Source organism: Diabrotica virgifera, chromosome 6, assembly GCF_917563875.1.
Source record: "Diabrotica virgifera virgifera chromosome 6, PGI_DIABVI_V3a".
In the NCBI taxonomy this organism is placed as follows: domain Eukaryota; kingdom Metazoa; phylum Arthropoda; class Insecta; order Coleoptera; family Chrysomelidae; genus Diabrotica; species Diabrotica virgifera.
In genome coordinates, this window is record NC_065448.1 from 122,604,981 (window position 1) to 122,627,011 (window position 22,031).

Consider the following 22,031-nt stretch of genomic DNA (forward strand, 5'->3'; position numbering starts at 1 on the left):
ATAGTCATTTGGGGTATATAATCTTTGCTGTTGTTTTAGAGCCGACTAAATATCACTGAAATCAGTGTCGTTGGGCAAAAAACTATGACAGAACAGAGATATTTTACGGTAATACTTTCTAGGTTTGTGCGTGTCCCATGCAAAATTGATTTAAGCATAAGTATTAACTTAATATTTCGATTTTGCCCACCGCAAGAATCACACCAAAGCGTAAGATGTTTGACTTCTGGAGTTAATTTTGTTGTAACATGTTTTATAAGGCAAGAGCATATTTCTTGGGCGCCCCTTCCAGCTAAACCTTCTACCCAAACTTACAAGTATCCTCTATTTTCTTTAGCACTGTGCATTCCTGCATTATACACCCACAACTGACGCTTATAAAATACGATACCTGTAGGTATTCTGGGAAGCGGTAGGGTTTTTTCCAAGTCAAAATTTAAACACTCTTGATCTGTTTGTTCAGTCGCTATCTTGAAATCATTTCTTCTCATTTTCTGTGCCTCCTCTGCAACTTGCAAATGCTTCGTATGTTTCTGCTTGAACTCTTCTTTTTTTCTTCGTTTTTTCATTATCTATTTTCATTATAAAAGTATCGCAAACATTGCAGGTGTCTTTTTTTAATGGCTTTATTTTCAAATTAAATTTCGTGTAGAATATGTTCTTGTATGACATTAAGCTTGCGGGATTGGTTTCTTCCTGCTTGTACATTTTAAGTAAACAATTTGATTACCTAATTTATTTAGTCTAGTTTGTTTAGTTACAATCCGTCAGTAAGCTTTTGTACCAAAATTTGGAGGATAAAAATTAAATATTATAATAATACAAGATACTTGCCTGAATTTTCCTGTATTGAAGGCAGCCTATAAGAGCAGCCTTTAAAATCCTAACACTTCGATTACTGTACATTATGCTAAATAAAAAGTGTACTTTCAACCACTTTTTCACTGTATTCAAAGTTCTTTTTAACTATCTAGACAATCTAGACCACTACTAAAACTCATTAAACACGCCGGTAATCCGGTAAACCACACGCAAAACAATACATAGAATTATTAGGTTAGGTTATTATAACTGTAGTTGTAGAGCCCAATATTTGCAGAAAGTTACCAACCCACTTGGATGCAAGTGGCGCTTTATTAAAATTCTACCAAGTGGGTTGGAAAGTTTCTGAAAATTAAAAGTATACTACCAAGTGGGTTGGTAGGTTTCTGCAAATTAGAATATCAGATAAATTTAATATATGACTTAGCCTTTTTATAGTTTTATAGGTTATATATTAATCTAGAGGTGGTAGGTTTTTACAGAATGCAGAACTCGTATTTTGTTGTCCAAATATGCATCCAACCCAATATCTGATATATTGAGGGTTGGTAGCTTTCTGCATAACGCCGTCCAAATGTTAAATAAGGATTTTAATGATGATGATACTAAAAAAAAGGTGCTAAAAGACCAAGAGGATCGAATATGGTAGATATAATATAGTGTATTGATCATTTTGCGGTTGAGTTTACTTGGTTATGACTTTTAATATGGTAATTGAGATAGTCATTAGAAGGTGACCAGTAAAGTCCAAGAGTTTTGATACTGCTTTCATCTGAAAAGTATACGCGATTTGATATTGAATCATATAGAATTTTAGGATTGAAGCCAGTTAAACATTCGGGTTTGTTTGATACCCATTTGCATAATTTAAAGCCTGACTGCTCCAGTAGAGATGCTACCTCATGGCATAATTTGTTTACATCATCTACTGAGTCTCCACCAGATTGAAAGTCATCGACATAGAAGTCATTTAAGATAGCATTACTGGCAGACAGATATTCTATTTTGTGATCAATAGCTACTTGTTGCAAGGCTCTTATCGCAAGGAAGCTTGCCGATGCTGTGCCATATGTAACAGTATTTAAATTATATTCAGAGAGCTCATCAGTAGTTGATTGTCTCCAAAATATTCGCTGAAAACATCTTTGATCTGGATTTATTAGAACCATGCGGTACATTTTTTCAATATCACTGCAGACAACTACTTGATGTTTTCGGAAAACGTATTAGGATAGATATAAGATCATTTTGTATTTTAGGCCCCACGATCTGGAAATTGTTAATAGAAATGCCATTATCACTTGGGGCAGATCCATCAAAGACTACTCTTAGTTTAGTAGTGGAAATATTTTCATTCAAGACCCCATGATAAGGTAGATAATAACATTTGTCTGTTTGATTTTGAGGTTCGATTTTAGACATGTGTCCTAATTCCTCATAGTTTTTCATAAAATTGTCATATAAGGTTTTAAGTGGAGCATTAGATAATAGTCTGCGCTCTAGTGCATAAAATCTTTTTAAAGCTAAGGCTTTAGAATCACCAAGTAATAAAGAAGGATCCCCCTTGAAAGGAATGTTTACTACAAATCTACCTTCCTCATTCCTAGTGGTAGTTTTAGTGAAGTATGTTTCACAGTATTCTTCTTCATTTTTTATACATTTGGTATTGTGAAAAGGTTCTCCTATTTCCCAAAATTTTGTTAATTGAGATTGAATATCAGAAGTATTAGTTAGAAAACATTTTGTATGTATGTTGTTTATTATTGGAGATGGAATAGTTCCAGAAATGATCCAGCCTAAAGCTGAGTTTTGAAGAATAGTCAATTTGGGTCCTAATCGGATGCTACCATCCCTGAGAAGTTTGTAGAATACTTCTACACCTAGCAATATGTCAATATCAGATGGTTCATAAAAACCTGGATCAGCTAAGGAGATATTAGAAGGCAATTGAATTAATGAAGGATCAATTGGAGTACTTGGTATTTTGCTACAGATACTTGGTAACATCAAACATGATATTGTATACTTAAACTCACTGCATAAAGAAGAAAATGATATAGTACATCGATATTTTACAGGAGTAGTTACTTGATTTATACCGAAAATATTAGCTTGTGTATTGTACAAAGGTATTTTAAGTTTATCACACAAATTTTTAGATATTAAAATTTGATTGACTACCTGAATCTAAAAGTACCCTGCATACATGCAAGTTATCTGATGAATCTTTGACATTTATTAAAGCAGTTGAAAGAGGTATATTATTTATGTGTGCATAATTGCAGCTAATATTAGAATTATTTGTGAGCTCTAGTGTGGAGGCAATTGTATCCTCGGTATTAATATTAGATTGTTGTGGGCATATAGTTCCCTGATTAGCATTTAAATTAGAATTTTCAAAATGTAATTCACAATTTGCTATTTTATGATTGTTTCTCAGACAATTAGTACTAAGTTTCACAGCTTTTGCTTTTTCAAATTTATCATTTGACTTTATTTTAAGAAAATCATTACAATGAGTAATACAATGATCACCATTGCAATTGCATTTATTATGATTGTTGGTAAATAAATATGATTCTCCATAAGATTTTGGCTTTGTATATGAAGATTTGTTATTAAAGACACTCTGCTTAGAAGTATGCCCGAATTTGATTAATAGACCTAGGGCCAAGGATGTGTGCTTAAAATAAGAATTTTGAAATGATTCTCTTTCGTCACTTTGTTCACCCTGTTGATCGAGTTGGATCAATAGATCAATTTGCTCTTGCAAGTCATCAAATTTGTTTAATAAATAGTTTTGTCGTTCTAAACGAGCTTCGATTTCAAATAATACAGTTTTATCAGGTATTTGATCACCCTGTAATTCGTTAATTGTTTGCTCAGTGTTTATAATAAACTTTTCGAACAATGAGAGTTTATTTTTAATTACACCACGTTGTTTGATAAGATTTTTTAAGTTTGACATTTTGATTATCTAAATGACGTATTTGTATGTCAAAATGCCTATCAAATGAAGAATAATATACTATAATTAACAAATATAAAGCTTTCCAATATAATATTGGGTAAAAAGGAAAGATCTCACCCAATATTTACCAATAAATGTCCAGTTATTCTCGATCCTCCTGGTATTGGAAAATTTCGGGAAAGTTTGTTAGTATCAAATAACTCACTACTTATAATGTTTACGGTAGTGATTGAAAACTGTGTTCTAAGTATTTTCACGTTGGAACTGACTCGCTTTAGATCCAAATGTTCTGCTGTTTTACTTGTATTCCATGTAATCTGGAATAGACGTGGAATGTCGCGTAATTATATTTTGAATCTTGAATCCGGTGCGAATGGCCAGATTTTATGTGCAGGAAACTAGTTGTGGACTGTAGAAGATATTTATTTTAACATAGGTCGAATGTTTCATTCTTTAATTACGCTACAAGTAAAAATTGGACAAAATAGATAATTATAAAAAATGTCTGTCCTTAATTAATTAATATTGTTTCGGATAGCAACCCGATAGATCCATTTATTGTCGGCTGTAATCACCGCTTCACATTCTAAAGGAATCCACATGTTGATGAACAGGATTGGACACTTATGAAATCCTAAACACATTTTGAAAAATTAATATATACAGGGTGAAAAAACTGAAAATAAATTATTTACATAATATAAAATACTTTAACATAAAAAACCAGGAAAAACACAACTTCTGGTAAACCGATTCTTCCAGTTCATGACATCGATCTTTTAAATCACAAAACGAACCTACGTACCAATTTTGGTTGAAATTGGACTTTTCATTCAAAAGATATCGTGCTATTAGTCATATATGTATAGTCGCCCATTTTGAATGACCGCCATTTTTGTAAAGTTAAAATCTGAAATGGCCTCATATCCAAATTTGAACCTTTATATGTGCAGTATATGTGGATCAAATTATACGCTTGTATCATTAAATGTGCAATTCTTATAATATTTGCACGAATCTGCCGCACTAATCTGAGTATAGCTTAGTTTATCATGTGTTTCTGTTGACTGCTTATATCCAAATTGTAATTGACGGTAATATCCATAGAAATATTTCGCGAGAAATTAAAACTTTAAAGTTAAAACGAAAATATCTATCTGTATTAGATGGTTTCAAAAATATGATTTCAAAGATAGATTTGAAATTCACAATCAGGTTAAGGCATGTATCCACTATGTTCGCGAATATCTTGCGCTCCACAAGAGCTCACGAGCAAACGTATTCAATATCCCAATTTCACCTCAGAACACTAGAACATTAGTACTTAATCGGTAAATAACCAACCAAAATGTAAAATATAAATTATACTGTTTAGCTACGGAGACCTTGATAAAGAAGTGAGAGATCAAGTACAAAAAGGAAATAGACAGGCAGGATGCATTAATAACACTATATGGCCAAACCGATCTAGTAACACTGAGATGAAGTCAAGAATTTATAAAGCCAGTGTAAGACCAATAATACCATACACATCAGAAACAATACCCGACATAGCCACAACACAAAGACTACTAGACGGCAGAGATAAAAGTACTGGGAAGAATTAAAGGAAAAACGCTGAGAGATCGAAAGAGGAGTACGTAAACGTAAAGACAGAGGAGAGTAAAGACAGAGGAAAATGTATCGTACAGTGTATAAATGAATGGACACTAAATAAAAAAAAATGGAATGGAATAACCATATACAGTTGATCCCAAACCCATTTTCTCTGCGTAAATACTTTTGACTTCATATTATACGCTGTGAGCTCGTACGTAGAGGGGATATTTACAAATTCGCGAGCGCCAGTAGTGGTCTGTAAACCTTTACCGGAAATTTGACATAAATGTCAAAGTGATTAATTTAAAATTAAAATTAAAAACATTAATTATAAAAAATATTAGTTGGTCAAAGCTGTGGTCTTTTTACCTTAAATATACTTACGTTTTAAATACTGAATTTAAGTTTTTTTAATGTTCTATTAATCTATTAATCTATTAATCTTAGCGCCACCTACACGATAATTGTGAAAGTATCCTAAGTAAGAAATTCATATTTTGTCAATAGAACGTCAAAATGATTAGAAAAATCTTAAAAAAAATCGATTACAATTTAATTACTTTTTGCGTTGTAAATATTAAGCGATAACAATTAAATAATAAATTTAAAAATTACCGGTGAAAGTTGAATTAGTAGTCCGCTAGGAGCGACTAAATATAAAATCAAAAGACCCCACAGAAACCTTATGGGAAATGGCTCTCTGTCAAATACTCTGAAAGTTTGGGTTCTGGTAGTCCTTGATGTTTAGAACAAAAGACTCAATAGGCACATTGCTCCAAAAAAATATGGTTTTAAGATATAAGCCTCTGAAAGTATAGGCACAGTGAGGACGTTTGAGTTGAAATAAATTCATTTTCTCGAAAACGGGTGACTCTGGAGATAAATTACGAATCAGGTCGATTTTTATCTTTAAATTATAATTTTTTGGCATATATATTATACTAGTGACGTCATCCACCTGGGCGTGATGACGTAATCGAAGAGTTTTTTTAAATAAGGATAGGGGTCGTGTGATAGCTCATTTAAAAGGTACTCTCAATTCATTAATATAAACTCTAACATAATTATTTATACAGGGTGCCCAAAAAATTTTTTTAAATAAATTAATTGAGACAAAAAGAAGAATGTATATAATTTATTTAAATCGAAATACATTTTTTCTACGAGCGTGCAAAAATGTCTACTTTCGCGCACGCGTTTTAGTTTAGACAGTTTCACTTTTCCGCACGCGTTTTACTTTTCCGCACGCGTTATACTTTTCCGCACGCCTGTAGATATTTTAATATGGCCTTAAAATAATTATAATACATGCAATAAACTAATATATAGATATTATTTACTATTTTATTTCAAATGTATTTTATTCTGTTCCTGTTTTAATGAAATTAACGCGACAATTCGATGAAATAAAATTATTTTGACGTAATATTCGAACGTCAAATCGGTAGAAAATAACAGTCGTTTTGAATCATCGTCATGGAAACCAAGATCGTCGTCATGCTAACTAATTATACTTATTTGGTTTTGACAACCATGTCAAAGAATTAATTTGTGTATGTATTTTCATATTAGTTAAATTAATTGATTAAGATTTGGTCATTTTTTAAAGACCCGTAGAAAAAATATTGTTCCTAACTCTTGCAGAAAGTTTCTTTCCGCACTCGACTGTCAAACTCGTTCGGCAAACTTCAGTCGCGTGCGGAAAAGTATGACTTTCTGCACTTGTTAGGAAAATAACTATTACTGTTTTCCAAAGACAGGAAAATAGTTGTTATTTTCCTAACAAGTGCAGAAAGTCATTCTTTTCCGCACGCGACTGCAGTTTGCCAAACGACGCAAAGCGGAAGTTCGGCAAGCAGTCGAGTGCGGAAAAGAGACTTTCTGCAAAAGTTAGGAACAATATTTTTTCTAAGAGTCTTTAAAAAATTACCAAATCTTAATCAATTAATTTAATTTATATGAAAATATATACACAAATTAATTCTTTGACAAGGTTGTCAAAACTAAACTTTCAATATAATTAGTTAGCATCACGACGATCTTGGTTTCCATGAAGATGATTCAAAACGATTGTTATTGTCTACCGATTTGACTTTCGAATATTATGTCAAAATAATTTTATTTCATCGAATTGTCGCGTTAATTTCATTAAAACAGGAACAATATAAGATATATTTGAAATAAATTAGTAAATAATATCTTAATATTAGTTTATTGCATGTATTATGATTACTTTAAGGCCATATTCACATATCTAAATTAACACGCGTGCGGAAAAGTAAAAACTGCGTGCGGAAATGTAACACGCGTGCGGAAAAGTGAAACTTTCTAAACTAAAATGCGTGCGCGAAACTAGACATTTTTGCACGCTCGTAGAAAAAATGTTTCTTTGATAAATAAATATTGTTTTGTTCTACACATTAACTACCAGACTACCAGACTACAGAACCCAAAGTTTCATAGCATTTGACAGAGAGCCATTTCCCATAAGGTTGCTGCGGGGTCCTTTCACAATACTATGTTCGAATATAACAATGACATAAAATATTTATATTTACGTTGTAATGATACATCGATACGCCGAGCGCGCGTCGACACTTGGATCCGAGCGATTTTCTCAAATTGCGCAGCTGCCCCCACTAAGTTCCACCTCTCCGAACCAACACCATGCAGAGGGATATTTAAGAGCACCGCAAGCGACGATCGGACAGTCCTGAACGACCTTTCTGGGCTCCATAACCAGCCAAGCGAAGTGAGCGAGGCAGGCCGACCTGAGTCGCGACGTGCACCGTATTGACGTGATTCGCAAACTTAGGCAGGCCAACTCGAGACGCAAGGTGTACCGAAGTGAGGTAATTTGCAACTCGTAATTCAACGGAGGCAAGCGTAGTGAGCGAGTCCCCGATAAATATATATTTGAATATCGCTGTTAATTTTGTTCTTCTGTTACAGACGCCCATCCGGAGGAGGACTTCTCTGGGACAAAATAGAAAATTAAATTATTATTTTGACTTATTTTGTACATAATTTAGAATTAATAGATTTGCTTTGCTTTCAACCTGTGTTTTACTGAGTCGTCCTAAAAGAACTACCCGTTACAACGTCGATGAAAAATTCTAGGTAACCTATAAATTACAATTGTCATTTTACCGTCATGATATTTGGAAAATACTGTCACGATCTATGTATCAAATTATCTTTATTTGCATCACTGATTGGTTATTCATTAAAAGTAGGTATTGTAATAGCCAACCAATTATACATCTATAAGTATAATTACAAATACCCATTAAGGAATGTGTACATAAATTTTCAAGTTCAATATTTAATGTATAATAATCACCGAAATACGTTTTTTTTCTGTCACTTCCAACTGTAATGCGTTAGAGAGAAGTCGATGCTCTGTGACGCAATGAAAAAAGGGTTTGGGGTGATCTGTAAGCAGAATGGTGGAGACACCTGTGACCAAAATAGAGAGAGAGAGAGAGAGATAAATCACCAATTGGTAGAAGAAATAATATTGGCCGACTGTGCAAAAGATGGAGTGACAATCTTCCATATAGGCATCAATCCGTCAATGAACAATCAGAACTTCTTGTAACGAGAAAAGAGAAGAACTCATTTTCTAATTTGCCATATTTATTTTTCTAATGAGAAATAACTGCGATAACGCGTAACTATTAAACCAACGTATTGTTACGATTTCCATGTGCACGTGTATCAGACTGGCCTTGACCAGTCTAGCCACTACAACGAAGCATCTCGAAGATAGAATGACGCCGCGAAGTAATGCAGAGAAATTAGAGATCTTTATAGAAGATACAGTAGCCATAGGATAATTTAGATTCTCCAGTATAGATGAATATGAGTGCAAGTTTAAATAAATCAATATAAAAACTAAATAAATTAAGTTTAAGAACGTCCCATTATGGTAACAAAGGAAGATAACCTAACGTATAGTAGTAAAATTTTGAGTTAAATCGAAAATTAACAAATGACAATAATTGTCATTTTTCTATACACAATAATACAATTTTTAGATTACTTTTCTTGTAACGTATACCATCGGTTCATCTCTCACCTCTAAAATATGGTCAATGGAATCATGAAAGGCATTTGAGGTATGATGCAGTCTATCGATTTCCGACATGGTTGCGTGTTGCCTAATCCCACCAACTAATTCCAGTCCCTGTTTCGTTACACTGCTTAAGTCCTGAGCCTGATATATAGCAGCGTTCGCTAAATGTCTTGATAAATCCCTCGAAGAGTTGATACATACTTGCACCGAATTGTCTAGCTCTGGACAGTTTGATACATCCTCGAAACATCCCTGAAATAAATGAAGCACATTAACTTAATTTAACCAATATTAGAAATATAAAGTAGGGTATGCGGCAAAATAAACAGTACTGAAATACGTACACTTTAAATTTGTATATGTCATGCGCCAAACGTACTGAGTGGTATCTGAACATCGTTATAACGTATGTGAATATCGTGTTAATGGTAAGTGTTTCAGGATGGTTCTCAGCTTCGCAGAAAAAAAATTTATCGTGGGGTAGTATTTTAGGTCATACGGAAAAGGTCTCGAAAGCGGTCCAAGCTTAAAATCAAAAATGGTTTCAGCAGGATGGGGCAACCTGTCACACGGCCAGGAAGTCCCTTCGAATACTGCGCGATCATTTTAGGAGATCGCTATTCACCATACCTAACGTCACCTGATCTTCCCTGCTAAGCCCAAAGGCGGGAACTGATTTTTTTATCGAAAATGAGATTTTTGTATTTTTAGGTAGAATAGGATATTTAGTGTATATTTATAACGTCTTTGGAGTTGTAGAAGCATTACATTTTAAATAAAATTGCAATTTTGTTAGCGGTATCTACACTTTTCCGTTAAAATACTAAGCCATTTGGCGGCAAATATTAAATACTATGGCGTTTTGACAGTATCTGCTACAGTTGCCATCCATATACCTTAGCATATTGCACTTACCGCTAATCTACTTTCAAGAATGCTACGCTTACATTTAGAAACCGCCAAATCGCCTTAGTATTACAAAGTAAATTCGGCCTAACTTTACAAGGTTAAATTATTTTGTTAGTTAAAAGAGTTGTGTTAGTAAAAGAAATAATTAGCGAGGATGGTAAGCAATTTTCGAGATTATTATACCTATCTATTGAAATGTATTTTCATTTTTGTTTATAGTATTTCAAGAATTAACCAAATTATGTTGTCCTAAACAATATGAATCTGCGCCAAGTGGATGATTTATATCTTGAATTAGGCGGTAAGAGATTTTCATATTTAAAAAATATGTCTTTTTTTATTTGGGTTTTAAAAACTTAATAATATATCCACACGCTGTCCACTAACATTTTTAGAAAAAGAGACTTAAAATAGGTATTTTGTTTTTTTAGAAAATCTTAATCTAGATCTTTACTTAATATTATGAGAATCCTTTACCTAAGTTTTCTACAAAAATACTGGTTTTATTCCTTTATAAATTTTCTAAGAATGCGTCAGGTACCTGGATAATGATCCAAACATTTGTTTGCATATTTTAGAAATCTTATATATCCCATAATTAGGTATTTTTCGGTCTAAAAGACAATGTAACCATATTTTAATCATAACATATAATATAACTAGTTTGTACAATACAACTAATAAAATGTTAAAATTTGCCCTAATTACTGTAAGTAATGGTATTTTCCCGAATATAATATTGTGAAATACCCAATAATATAACAATGCATAATAATATTAGGGTAGGTGTCGGCCATCATAAAAATATTAAACCTCTATAATAACTCAGGCCTGTCGTAAAATAGCAAACCTTTGTCGCTAAGAAACAAAATAAAAATAGCTGAGAAAGTCAAAAGTATGGTTTACAATCACATTCACAGTTGAGTTGAAGAATTCTTTAAAACGCTTAACATCACCAGATGCTTAAACATCTATAACAATCTGAACGGATTCTGTTTTTTCCTAGTATTTTTCGAAGTACAGTTCTGCCCAAATTATTAGACGCACTATAAAAGAATTTATAAAAAATATTAATTATGAGGTAAAACCATTGTAATACTAAATAGGTTTTGTATATGTACCAGACACAAGGTATGTTGTTTGGTTATCTATTAAATTGTCTATATTGAACCACAAATTGAACATTAATATTAATGAACCAATATGTATTTATTGACTCTTGAAAGAAAACAGATATAACTACAACTAAATATTGTCAATTTGTTGTTGTCATATTGTGGCTCAACAAAATAATAACATTTAATACTACTTTATTTCTTTCAATTTAATAAACTGTAATACACAGAAAAGCTTTTTATTTCATATCAATCACAACTGTAAACCACATACCGCTAATAGGCTTAGTTTTATAGTAAGTTTTGATAAAACGTTTTAGCGGTATCTACCTCTTTTTATATAAAACTTTGTTTTAAAATATAATTAATGGCTCCCTTAATAAACTGGGGCATATATCCATGCATAAAAACTATTAGCTAGTCCATAAATCCCTAACGGGCCAAAATTTTAACACTCAATTTTGAAATCGACTTTGCCACCATTTTGTCAAATGTTAGTTACCGCCTTTGGGCCTAGCACGGCAGTGATGCGTACATATGGGGAATGCTGAAGGAGACAAACCGATACACCGTCTGACATACCGGAATTGCGGACTAGAATTAAAGATTTTTTTGTACCAGAAGGCATCTTTACATCTGTTTTATCGGGAAAGTTGCGTCGTCATGAATAATGTTTGCAAGACTATATCATGTATATTAATCTTCCGATGACCAACCTTTTTTTGTTCCCGCGGGAAAGAGCTCTCGTGTTACCTCGAGCTTCTTATCCATAGGCATTTCATACGAGGGGTACGCATGGAACTTTTTCATGGCGATCCTGTATCCCTGACCCCAGACGTCCTCATCCAGTTTTTGACACAGTTCTCTCCAGTGCATTCTTTTTCTGTACGAATTTTCCTGTAGAGTTCCCTCTTCCGTACGCGGTACTCCTCCTCGACCTCCTCGATGACGTCAGGATCGACTCCTGCTCTGCCCCTTGCTCTCGTTAGCCTTCTTCTCATGACTATACATTTATTTCTTTGTGTCTCGATGTCCGCATTTCACCAGTAGGGCATCTTGTTTACATCTCGGCGACCCCTCCTGCTTCCCACCATCGCTTCTTTAATTACCCTCTCCAGGTTTTCGACTGTCGGTGGTTGACCCTGCATGATGCTAACTCTCTATTTGATCAGCTCCTCGTATACTTTCCAGTCATTTCCATCGCCGCATCCGCCTCCCGACGTACCAGACGCGCGGACTGCGTTAGTAGTTCCCGCCCCGACTATCGAGAATCCGATGTACTGATGCTCCGTTCCGGTGTAGTCTGGTAAAACCTTCCAGCCTCTTGCTTTCGCCGCTATTCCTTGTGTCGCCATAGTCACGTCGATGTACGTACCTGTACCTCTCCTAACAAACGTAGGCGCCAGACCTGTGTTCAGTACTACTAGATCCAGAGTACCCACCCAGTCGGTCAGTATCCTGCCGCGAGTGTCGGTGATAAGAGATCCCCACTCCGCTGCTTTTGCATTAAAGTCTCCCAGCACTACGCATTCTCCTCCTGTGTTCGCCACTTCCTGCATGATCTCGTCCATCTTCCTCTCATACTCACCCACTGTTATGTTTGGAGAAACATAACAGCAGACCAGCTGTATCTTCTCCATCCGGACGATTACGTATCCTTCTTTTGGTTTAATTTCATACACTCGCAGCTTTCTATTGTAGATTCGTACAGCGGCCCTTCCAGTCGTATCCACAAACCATCCTCTTTTCTTAGGCGCTGTTGGGTATGGCTCCGCCGTCACCAGCACGTCGATATTCTTTTCTACGGCGGTAGCCTCGGCGAGATCATGTGCTAATCTCGCCGTTCCCACGTTCGTTTGATGTACTCTCAGCTCTCGGATTTTATTTCCTGTGTTCGCTATTTCTTAGACTCGGACTTCTTTCACGCTCTCTTTCATACTGTTTCCACTCGCACGCTCTTCCTGGGACTGGTCCTTAGTGGTTCCTACTTTAAACCAGTCAGTTGAACTTTGGACATCTTCTTGAATTCGCAACATGCCCGGTCACGTCGCAGTTGAGACATCTGATTGTTTCTGCCTTGCATTCTGACGCTATGTGACCCTCTTTTCCACATCGGAAGCAACATCCTATTCTGTTCTGCTCTTTACAGCGCCATTGCTTGTGTCCAAAGGCTAGGCATCTCAAGCATCTTGGTATTTCTGTCCTTGCTTCTCTGACCCGACAGGAGGTATACTCTACCCTAATTCTTCTCATTCTTAGAATCTTTTCGGCCGCGTCTTCGTCCACATCCATCACGGCACTCATCATCCCTCTTTCTCCGCCCCGTGTCTCTATCCAGGTTTTTACTACGTCACATGCCCGCTCTTTACCTGCTGCTTCCTCTGTGGCCTTTTGGATCACATCCTCCGTTGTGTTGGGTGGGATTTCTTGCATCAAGATTCTTCTCTTTACGACGCCCCGTTTTGCCACTGCTCTCGACACACATGTGCTACCAGAGAGGAGTTTCTTCACTTTCTCCGCCATTTCCCTTCCTCCTCCCAGTTCCAGTGATATTCCTTGATTTCTGGTCTGTCTGATCCTTTTTATGTCGATGGATTTTCTTCCTGTGAGGTTACTTTTCACTTCTGTCATAAGATCCGCAAATGATTTTTCCTTGTTTTTGCTGATAAATACTACTCCACATTGTTCTCTGGGCTTGGTGTTAATGTTTGCCCACCCTCTTCTAGCTTTTTTTGCCTAGGAGCGTGATCGTCACACCCCTTCCTCTTGTTGCCCACTCCAGGATTCTCCTCAATGTCTCAACTTTTTCCCCATCTAAAAACTGCACAATGTCCTAAAGAACTTTTCACTTCAAAAATTTATTTCGCTGAAGTGATGACGGTCGCTAATTCAATACTTTTTCCCCATCTAAAAAGTGCACAACGTCGTTAAAGAAGTGTTCACCTCAAAAATGTATTTCGTCGAAGCAATGGCGGTCGCGATGACGGTCGCTAATTCAATACTTTTTCCCCATCTAAAAAGACCAAAACGTCCCCAAAGAAGATTTCACTTCACAACATTATTTCGTCGAAGCCATTACGGTCGCGATGACGGTCGCTAATTCAATATTTTTGCCTATCTAAAAAGTGCACAACGTCGCTAAAGAAGTTTTCACTTCAAAAATTTATTTCACAGAAGCAATGGCGGTAGCTAATTCAACACTTTTTTCCCATCTAAAAAGTGCACAACGTCCCTCAAAAAGTTTTCACTTCAAAAGTTTATTTCGCCAAGGCAGCGACGGTCGCTAATTCAATACTTGTCCCCATCTAAAAAGTGCACAACGTCCCTAAAGAAGTTTTCACTTCAATAATATTAGTATTATTATACGTACATTACAATAATACAAAATTTATTTCGTCGAAGGGATGACGGTCGCGATGACGGTTTTGAAATCAATCTTTTTTCCGCATCCCAAAATAGATTTTACATTTATTTTAAATTTAAATACTTTTAAACAATTTATGTATACATACTCATAATATAGATATGTACACAATTTATTTCGCCGAAGAGATGACGGTCGCGATGACGGTAGCGAAGTAAATCATTTTTCCCCATCCTAAAATAGGTTTTACATTTATTTTCAATTTGAATACTTCTATAAAATTTATATATACATACACATAATATACCTATATATGTACAAAATTTATTTCGCCGACGCGATGACGGTCGCGATGATGGTCGCGAAATCAATCCTTTTTCCCCATCCTAAAATAGGATTTACATTTATTTTAAATTTAAATGCCTCTACACAATTTATATATACATACACATAATATGTATATAGCATAAGCGATGACGGTCGCAATGACGGTCGCGATGAGGTTCGCAATAACGGTCGCGATGACGGTCGCGATGAGGGTCGCAATGACGGTCGCCAATTCAATGCTTTTCCCCTATCCAAAAATCGCACAACGTCCCTAAAGAAGTTTTCACTTCAATAATGAGTTAAAAATTGAAAATACTTTTGAATTTATTAAATAAAAACATACGCTGGGGTCACAATTTCCCCCGCTTGGTCATCCGAACGTTAACCATGATATTTTTCTTCTCCCAATTCCTCACTTTCCGAATACTTTTCCTTGAAGGATTACCTTCAGTAATCTGTATTTAGTGCCGTTTCTCATTATGTGTTTGAGATATTCGCTTCAGTGAGTGTCCAGGATTCCAGGATTCAGCTCCGTAATATAATATTGAGAAGATATTATAACAACTTACTTTTATCTCCAGATAAAGGTTGTGACTTTTAAAGAGTTTTGCCATGGTATTAAATGCACTCCTAGCCTTCTCTATTCTACACTTAATTCTATACACCGAGTATAACGTGAAACAAAATAAACATAGATGGTTTCGTTTTGATTCAATTATTCAATATTTTTCTTTATTCCATAAGAGGAATAGCTTTGCTAACAAAACTAATTAATAATTTAATAGAATAAACTTCTATGTAAATACATATTTTTGGCTTAAAATTTTTTGTGTGATTTGGCTTCCTTCACAATATTTCTCAATACTTTTCTCTGCTTGTAGGTACATGCATTTCCATTCTCTAACACTTGTCTTTCTAGAGTCCTCTATTATCTGGCTCTCCCATCTCGTTTTAACTCTTTTTCGTAGTCTACATGGTACTGGTCTCCATTTGATAATTTTCTTGATAGCTGCTTCTGAAACTCTCCTTTCTAGATGTCCCATCCACAGAGTTTCTGTACGTTTATAAATCTGACGATAACTTCTCCTTTCAAACGATCTCTAATTTCGCGATATATATAGTATTCTTAATTTTACCATTACCAAGTTTCGTGGGCCTGCTATTCTCTGAATAATTTTTCTCTCTAGGATCCTTAACTTTACTCACTATATGTCAGGACTGGCCTAGTTGCTGCTGTCCAAAATTTTAGTTTAGTATTCTGAGTGAATATTTTCGAATGATGTTCAGTTAGACCTTTTCGAACTCATATTCTCCTATTTTTATCTCTATCGTATTAACTGTAGTTTTCTTCAAGCGTATTAAGTAGCTACTCTGTTTATTAAGTACCTAGCTACTTTAATTTGGTTTATTGCTGAACCTCTCTCATATGCTCTTGTGTACAATTTCAAATATTCTTCCTTTAAATTCTTCAGCGGTGCTTGTGTTGTTGACAATGATATGGTATACTACTCAGGATACGAGATACGATGAAGGTAAGCACATGTGTAATGTTGGAATAATCATGATAATTAATTACGTGTCATTGAGTATTCGTAAGTTTTTGCCACTTTTATTATTGCCTTTAAGGTTTGTCGGTCCTGTGCCAATATTTCCATTGTCTCACTCCTATTTTTTCCAGATCTTCTCTGGCTGCATCTTTCCACCATTTTTTAGGCCGACCTACAGACCTCCCATCTGGCCTTTCCCAAAACAAGATTGGCGAATGTTTATAAGGCGATTGTTGTTACTGCATATCACATGCCCTGCCATTTTAGTTTATGTATTTGCTTTTATATATCTGACCAGATTTTCCATTCGGAAGAGAGACTCTAACTCGTTATTATACCTGCGCCCCCATTCTTCTGCCACGCTGTCTCTGCAAGGGCCCACCAGCATTTTATTTACTTCTCTTTTTGTCAACGTCCATGTTTAGCTTTCATACGAAACTGCTGGTCGTTTATGGTCTTATATATTTGAATTTTTGCACCTCGTGAGAGAAGTTTTGACTTCATTAGATGTTGTAATAAAAAGAGAGGTTTGTTTCCTGCCAATATTCGCGTTTCAACTTCTCAATCTATGTTGTTGTCGTTCGTAATTGTTGTTCCTAGATATTTAAATTCTTCAGCAACTTCGAAGTTATTCGAAGTGGTATTCATTTACAGCTATGAAGCGCTCCAGCATTTAATAAATAGTATAGAGACTAACTCTTTGGACCTTGAGTAAATAGAATATTTACATCGTTGTATATATATATATATATATATATATATATATATATATATCTATATATATATATATATATTGCTTAAAAACATTTTGTTAAATCATTTATATTCCAGATACTTACTACATTTGCATAAAGACCTAGAAGATGATCCAGTTCAGTTTTAATTCTTTCACTACATTCTAAAATGGCTTCTCTATGTTCATGGCTAGTATAGGCACTGTCAGTGAAGTCCTGAGTTCTTTCTAAGACAGCCTCTAAAGCAGTCGGAAGTGTCTCTTGACAGGAAGGGTCTAAAAGAAAATAAATATTTTGTTAACTTATCATTGAGGTAGGTAGGTATATTATTTATTGATATATGATGACAATTCAAGTAAGATGAATATACAGATTATTGGTCAGATTGGTTACAAAGAATAAATAAAACAAATAGGCCAGGATCCCGCGTACCAAATAAAAAGTTGATTAATAGCAAGCTGAAAATTTGTTAATAGCTTAACGGTGTCTAGTCGGACAAACTTTGATTTATGGAAACACTGGAACAAGGGAAGCTTTAATTGTGGAACAGTTTAAAAATTTGGAACGTCAGATTACGAAAAGGTCCCATGTATTTTGTCGAACAGAACATCCAATTGATTTGTTACCCTTTCGTTAAAATCTGTTGCAAAAATCAGACTGCTATTACTAACCAACATGATTCCTGTCATGTGACATGTTCTTCGTGTTTCACTCATTAAAATGCCCAGCTGGTGATAAACACCAGTCTGATTTTTGAATGAGAGTTTAACGAAATGGTAACAAATCACTTGGAAGTTCTGTCCTACAAAATGCATGGAATTTTTTCGTAGTCTAACGTTCCAGATTTTTAACCTGTTCCACAATTTAAACTTCCCCTATTTCAGTGTTCTCATACATCAAATTTTGTTCAACTAGACACCGTTAAGCTAAAACAAATTTTCAGCTTGCTATTAATCAACTTTTTTTTTAGTACGCGGGATCCAGGTCTAAAATCTTTTGCGAATCCTATCAAATGATATAGGTGAAGACTGGAACAGGGGAAGTTTTAATTGTGGAACAGGTTACAGGTTTTGAACGTCAGACTACGAAAACCTTCCATGCATTTTGTCGGAAAGAACTTAGAATTGATTTGTTAGCCTTTCAATAAACTCTTATGCAAAAATCAGACTCCTATTTACCACTAACATAATTCCTGTCATTTGACATAATATTCTACGTGTTGGACTTATTAAACTGCCCAACATATTTGTCAGACAAACATTTTTCATATATTATATAAAGTTTTCTACTGAATAAACTTAAAAACAACCTGCTACTTTTCACAATCACAAACTTGTCAGGATAAAAAGTTCCACAATTAAAGCTTACCGTGTTCCAGTATTCCTATACCTTAAAAATTTGTCCGACTAGACACCGAGAAGCTATTAACAAATTTTCAGCTTGTTATTAATAGACTTTTTTTTTGTACACTAGATCCAGGCCTATCTTATATTTAAGTTCGCTTAGAGAGTGCTACAAACACTCTGAATTCCCTCATCTTCTTCTGCTCCGACATCCGCTCGGCTTGCATTTTTAAAATCCATGGATGCGTAACCAGAAAATTGTCCCAATAAGGTTTTTAGTTTTATTATTTTAAATATAATTAGATTTAAAACTTTGACTTGGAATAAGAGATACTTTATCCCAATCCTGCATACACATATATTTTATGTACCATTTGTAACACCTTTAAACAGCAAGAATGAGCTGGCCTGGATTTGATATTCAAACTCGTAAATATAATATACTGTTTACAGAATGTAATGGAAAAATCTTGTATCAGAATTTTAAATGTGTATACCCCTGCAACGTTGTACCTAATGTGATATCATTTAGATTTTATGATCCAGTTATCCAGCACCATTGTAGAAATATTCAGCAGGATTTTCGGAAAATGTGTGAATTATGCAAAGTGTTTCGTTAGGGTTATTTTTGTGGAAATGAGTATATATACCAGAAAATTAGCAATAATCGGTAATATCCCTATAAAAAAAGCATATTTTTAATGATATATGAAGGTACACATATACAATTGTAATATTTTGGTTGTTTAAATTTTAAACATGAACGTTATCTTATTTTAGCAGAACTTTTGCACGATTCTGGCTGTTTGAAATGTATCGTTTTAAAGCTTAATAGTTTTAGATAAAAAGATCAAGGCAGGTTTTGTTTATATTTGATTCAGAGTTGGACCACCATCTCCATATAGCTATTTCAGCATCCTTATGCCTCATCGGTGAAGCTCAGAAGTCTGAACTCTGAAGGAAATACAAACAATTCTGCCAATTTAAGGCAAACCATCGCAATGCAATGAACCCACCTCTGAGACGCAATTCAGCGACATCTCTCGTATTACGAGGAAAACAACGAAAAGCCCCAGCTGCAAAGTTTACTACCTTTTAAACAATTAGACTATTTGAAATAAAAATATAATAAACAATATTTTAAATCCAAGACTTTTCGTTAATAAACTGCTTTCTGGCTGCATCCCATATCTCCGGATTTTACAATATTTAATCACAAGAGACGACGAAAGTAGGAGAAAGCAAATAGAGGACGCTTAGGCCACGCATTTACCTTCCCTTTGTCAAGTAAAAGGACCGAAAGACAGTTTCTAAATACTCAAACTGAGTAAAAATGAAAAAGATCAAGGCAGGATTTGTTTATATTTGATTCAGAGTTGGACCACCATCTCCATATAGCTATTTCAGCATGTTTGCCTTAAATTGGCAGAATTGTTTGTATTTTCTTCAGAGTTGAGACTTCTGAGCTTCACCGATGAGACATAAGGATGCTGAAATAGCTATATGGAGATGGTGGTTCAACTCTGAATCAAATATAAACAAAACCTGCCTTGATCTTTTTATCTTTTCCATTTTTACTCAGTTTGAGTATTTAGAAACTGTCTTTCGGTCCTTTTCCTTGACGAGGGGAAGGTAAATGCGTGGCTTAAGCGTCCTCTATTTGCTTTCTCCTACTTTCGTCGTCTCTTGTGATTATATATTGTAAAATCCGGAGATATGGGGTGCAGCCAGAAAGCAGTTTATTAACGAAAAGTCTTGGATTTAAAATATTGTTTATTATATTTTTATTTCAATTATTCTAATTATTTAAAAAGTAGTAAACTTTGCATCTGGGGCTTTTCGTTGTTTTCCTCGTAATACGAAAGATGTCGCTGAATTGCGTCTCAGAGGTGGGTTCATTGCATTGCGATGGTTTGCCTTAAATTGGCAGAATTGTTTGTATTTCCTTCAGAGTTGAGACTTCTGAGCTTCACCGATGAGGCATAAGGATGCTGAAATAGCTATATGGAGATGGTGGTCCAACTGTGAATCAAATATAAACAAAACCTGCCTTGATCTTTTTATCTTTTTCATTTTTACTCAGTTTGAGTATTTAGAAACTGTCTTTCGGTCCTTTTCCTTGACAAAGGGAAGGTAAATGCGTGGCCTAAGCGTCCTCTATTTGCTTTCTCCTAGTTTCGTCGTCTCTTGTGATTATATATTGTAAAATCCGGAGATATGGGATGCAGCCAGAAAGCAGTTTATTAACGAAAAGTCTTGGATTTAAAATATTGTTTATTATATTTTTATTTCAATTATCCTAATTATTTAAAAGGTAGTAAACTTTGCATCTGGGGCTTTTCGTTGTTTTCCTCGTAATACGAGAGATGTCGCTGAATTGCGTCTCAGAGGTGGATTCATTGCATTGCGATGGTTTGCCTTAAATTGGCAGAATTGTTTGTATTTCCTTCAGAGTTGAGACTTCTGAGCTTCACCGATGAGGCATAAAGATGCTGAAATAGCTATATGGAGATGGTGGTCCAACTCTGAATCAAATATAAACAAAACCTGGCTTGATCTTTTTATCTTTTTCATTTTTACTCAGTTTGAGTATTTAGAAACTGTCTTTCGGTCCTTTTCCTTGACGAAGGGAAGGTACTTTCGTCGTTTCTTGTGATTATATATTGTAAAATCCGGAGATATGGGATGCAGTCAGAAAGCAGTTTATTAACGAAAAGTCTTGGATTTAAAATATTGTTTATTATATTTTTATTTCAATTATTCTAATTGTTTAAAAGGTAGTAAACTTTGCATTTGGGGCTTTTCGCTGTTTTCCTCTTAATAGTTTTATTATATTATGCTTTCATTTAACATCTTGGTCGTTTAAGTTTTAAGCAAAATGAAAAATTTCCCATTTTAACAGAAGTACATAATATGTTGATTCTGATAGAGATCGATGGAAGAAGTCGGGAGTGACCTATGTCCAAATGTGGCCGATAGAAGAAACACTTTCATTTTGTTCTCATTTCATTTTTAATGCTGTGAGTTGTGAATATTTTCCTTTGAATCAATTTCTTTGTGGCATTTATATAATTTGCTATTATAATTTGGAAATAAGCCACAAGTTGAAAAATTATTTTATTGCCATTTTAGAGTTGTGAAAGTATCACATAGTCGTTATTATTTATTTTTTATATGAGATGTTTTTAAGAAAGATGACTATTTGGTAGATATTTATTTAAA

General features: G+C 34.7%; 1 protein-coding gene and 1 long non-coding RNA gene across 2 annotated transcripts in view; one reads left to right on the forward strand and one right to left on the reverse strand.

The window, feature by feature from the left end:
- The window catches only part of LOC114335921 (alpha-catulin), a 251,727-nt gene that overhangs the window by 152,921 nt on the left and 76,775 nt on the right, over positions 1-22,031 (reverse strand). Inside the window, exons 6-7 of the mRNA XM_050653033.1 lie at positions 17,572-17,741; positions 9,474-9,722 (exon numbers count right to left, since the gene is read on the reverse strand). Coding sequence (XP_050508990.1) covers positions 9,474-9,722; positions 17,572-17,741 — 419 coding nt within the window. The remainder of the gene's footprint in view (positions 1-9,473; positions 9,723-17,571; positions 17,742-22,031) is intronic.
- Positions 7,972-8,450, forward strand: LOC126885988 (uncharacterized). Its single transcript, XR_007698525.1, has 2 exons — positions 7,972-8,244; positions 8,345-8,450. It is a non-coding gene; the product is annotated as an uncharacterized LOC126885988 (long non-coding RNA).